Source organism: Haplochromis burtoni, unplaced genomic scaffold (assembly GCF_018398535.1).
Source record: "Haplochromis burtoni strain Fernald_Lab_line unplaced genomic scaffold, NCSU_Asbu1 Contig_448, whole genome shotgun sequence".
Taxonomy (NCBI): Eukaryota; Metazoa; Chordata; class Actinopteri; order Cichliformes; family Cichlidae; genus Haplochromis; species Haplochromis burtoni.
The window spans coordinates 368,221-370,931 of record NW_024582809.1 but is presented as its reverse complement, the minus strand read 5'-3'; the positions used below and the strand labels follow the sequence as shown (position 1 = coordinate 370,931).

Below are 2,711 nucleotides of genomic sequence, written 5' to 3'. Positions count from 1 at the left end.
GCAAACTTCAGTGAACTGTCACAACGTTGTAAAGACGAGTGGGCTGAAAGTCGTCCACAACGATGTGACACGTTGATAAAGTCATATCAAAAGCAATTAGTTCCTACTGCCAAGGTGGTTCTACGATATTGAATTGTAGGGTGTACTTGGAGTGTTTTTCACAGTACTGTTCATGTAAAACATAATGTAATGGATCAGAATTAAATACACCTGGTAACATTTATTTGAAAAAGAAGACGTGTAATTGTCGACATTAACAACTTCTACAAATAAATATAAACACGATAAAGTAGAGGAAGTTATCACTTTAAAGGAATCAATCAGAGGACCTAATCAAAGCTTGGCTGATCGATGTCCAGGGGAAGCGTGCACCGAGTCAGGTTAGACATGTAGAGAGCAGTGGCAATGGGAACGAGGCCGGCGGCCACCTTGAGAATAGTCAGCAGCCTCTCTGTAGCACTGGCCACTCCATCTGGAGTCTGTAGGGAAGGAAAGATTACACAGGATGGCTTTTTAGGAAACGCAAAAAGACACAAAAATGACATTTGATGTTTTATTGTCAACAACAGCGCAGAACCCTCTAAACTACAGCGATGCTGAGCTACACAACACGCACGCAAACAGCTTTCCCTTCTGAGTTCAATTTCAGGCTTTTCCCTCTGTGCAACTTCAGCTTTATGAATCAGTCAACAAAAAAGTTGCTTAGCCATCATACTGCTGAAGGAAAAAAAGAAAAAGAGACAAACAGCCAGAAGTTGTTTCACAAGCCTGAAAACGATGACTACAACAAGTACTGGATGTTTAATAAAGCCAAATAAATCCTTATGCAAAGATAACAAAGCTGTAATTTTGTTCTGCATACATTTCAACAAGAAATGTGTTCAAGAAACACAACATGCAACAGTGTGCAAGGCAAAACTTTACTGAGAACATATACTGACATACATTCAGATTAAAATGTGTGAAGGGCTAGATTTGGATTTCACATATGACTTAAAACATCTTCAGTGTTTGTGACCCAGACTGCTACAAACCTGATTCTCCGCAAACAACAGGGGACAGTGGAGCGACGCAGCCAGCTTCCTGACAGCATCCAGGCGCTCAGCGGGGGCGGAAGCACTCCGAGCTACAAGAAAGAGAAGCATAAAAGGTCAGCTGGTCAGACACAAAAAAGCCTGAAAGTACAACAATATGTGTTGTGGGTGGTGTTCAACGGTGAAGTAAAATGTAAACAGTGGTAGACAATTTCTCCTTGATTTAATCTCAGCTTATTTTTTTCCCTTCTTCCTGTGAATCAAGGGACTGGGGAAAAAACAAAACATAAAACAAAACAAGACAAAAAGAAAAACACATAAAAGGATTTTAACCGTTGCCCTACCATTCGTAACCATGAAGCAAACTTTTCCAAGGAAATATCCCGGGTCCAAATATTTCAGGGACGCTTCTGCTGACTGGAAACTACAACAAAATAAAACAAAACAGAATGAAGCACTGCTACATCGTATCATGTTTGAACTTGTGTTTAACTTAAAATATAAAATATTTTGGACAACGTATGTCAGAGGCATTGGGATCTCGTTTCTGCATGATGACATCAAGTTTCTCCTTCATGAAACCTCAAAATCTGAGGTTTAGTGCTCAGTTTGGGTGAAGGTGACGCTTCAAGTAAGGCGGAGTTTTAAGTACTGGAGATCTTGTATTGAAGAGGACTGAGTGGAACCAGAACGAGCTGTTGATAGTCAGAGTGAATCATTGTGATCATCAACACCATGGTGATCAGGTAAGCCACCTGGGCACCTCCTAGATGAGGCGTTTTGGGCAAGTCCTGCTGGAAGGAGGCCCCAGGGCAGTCCCAGAACACACTAGAAAAATAAAGTCTCTGGGCTGGTTTGGGGCAATTTGTGTGGTTTAAAAATGACATCTCACTCTGGTAACAATTAAGTAAGAACAACACAAAAACAAAGCTGTTATATGAAGCAGAACCTGTGTGTTCAGGTGGCCAGTACAACAAATTGCATCTGGACATGTAAGTATTTTTTCATCTTGGTGACTAGGAACAAGTCCAGGTTCCTTTTCAATAGACACTCACTGAAATCAGACAAAAGGAGGGTACCCCTGGATCAGGCCTCCGCGGACTGTGGAGTTTGCACCGACTTCTTCCCACAGTCCTGGCTTAGGTAAGTGTGAGTGTGAATGGCTCTTTGTCTCTCTGTGTTTGCCCTATAACAGACCGTTGAGGGTGTACCCCATGACAGCTGGGATTGGCTCCAGCACCCTCGCAACCATGAAATGGATAAGCTGAAAATCGACGGATGGATTTGAAAGTTACCTGAGCTCTGAAGTTAGGTTGATGATGAACACAACCAAGTCTATTCTGGGACGGCTCTCATCATTCTCCATGGGCAAAGGAAGGCTCTTAGCTAGTCTCCTGTTAAGTACAAAGAGCGATGACAATAATGGGACTCTTACCCACCTCAGGTGGTCTTCACACATCTCAAAGTCATTGCATAACTGAGTAATTTGCTGCAGCTGCAGAATAACAGTGCAGCATCACATACGAGTTCCCCAGTCAGAATTTCACAATTATTTAATCATAAAGTCAACATTACATTACCAGCTGGAAACCTGTTATGACGTTGCAGTCTGAGTTAGAGGAGGGCGATATGGCCAAAAATATTTATCACGATATATATTTGAAAATTTGCGATAAC

At 41.9% G+C, this 2,711-nt stretch overlaps 1 protein-coding gene across 1 annotated transcript in view; it reads right to left on the bottom strand.

Moving 5' to 3' along the window:
* Positions 1-200: 200 nt before the first annotated feature.
* pane1 (proliferation associated nuclear element) overlaps positions 201-2,711 on the bottom strand; it is an 8,493-nt gene continuing 5,982 nt past the window's right edge. Inside the window, exons 3-6 of the mRNA XM_005945754.2 lie at positions 2,330-2,428; positions 1,379-1,458; positions 1,035-1,126; positions 201-479 (exon numbers count right to left, since the gene is read on the bottom strand). Of these exons, the coding sequence (XP_005945816.1) occupies positions 330-479; positions 1,035-1,126; positions 1,379-1,458; positions 2,330-2,428 (421 nt within the window). The 3' untranslated portion in view covers positions 201-329. The remainder of the gene's footprint in view (positions 480-1,034; positions 1,127-1,378; positions 1,459-2,329; positions 2,429-2,711) is intronic.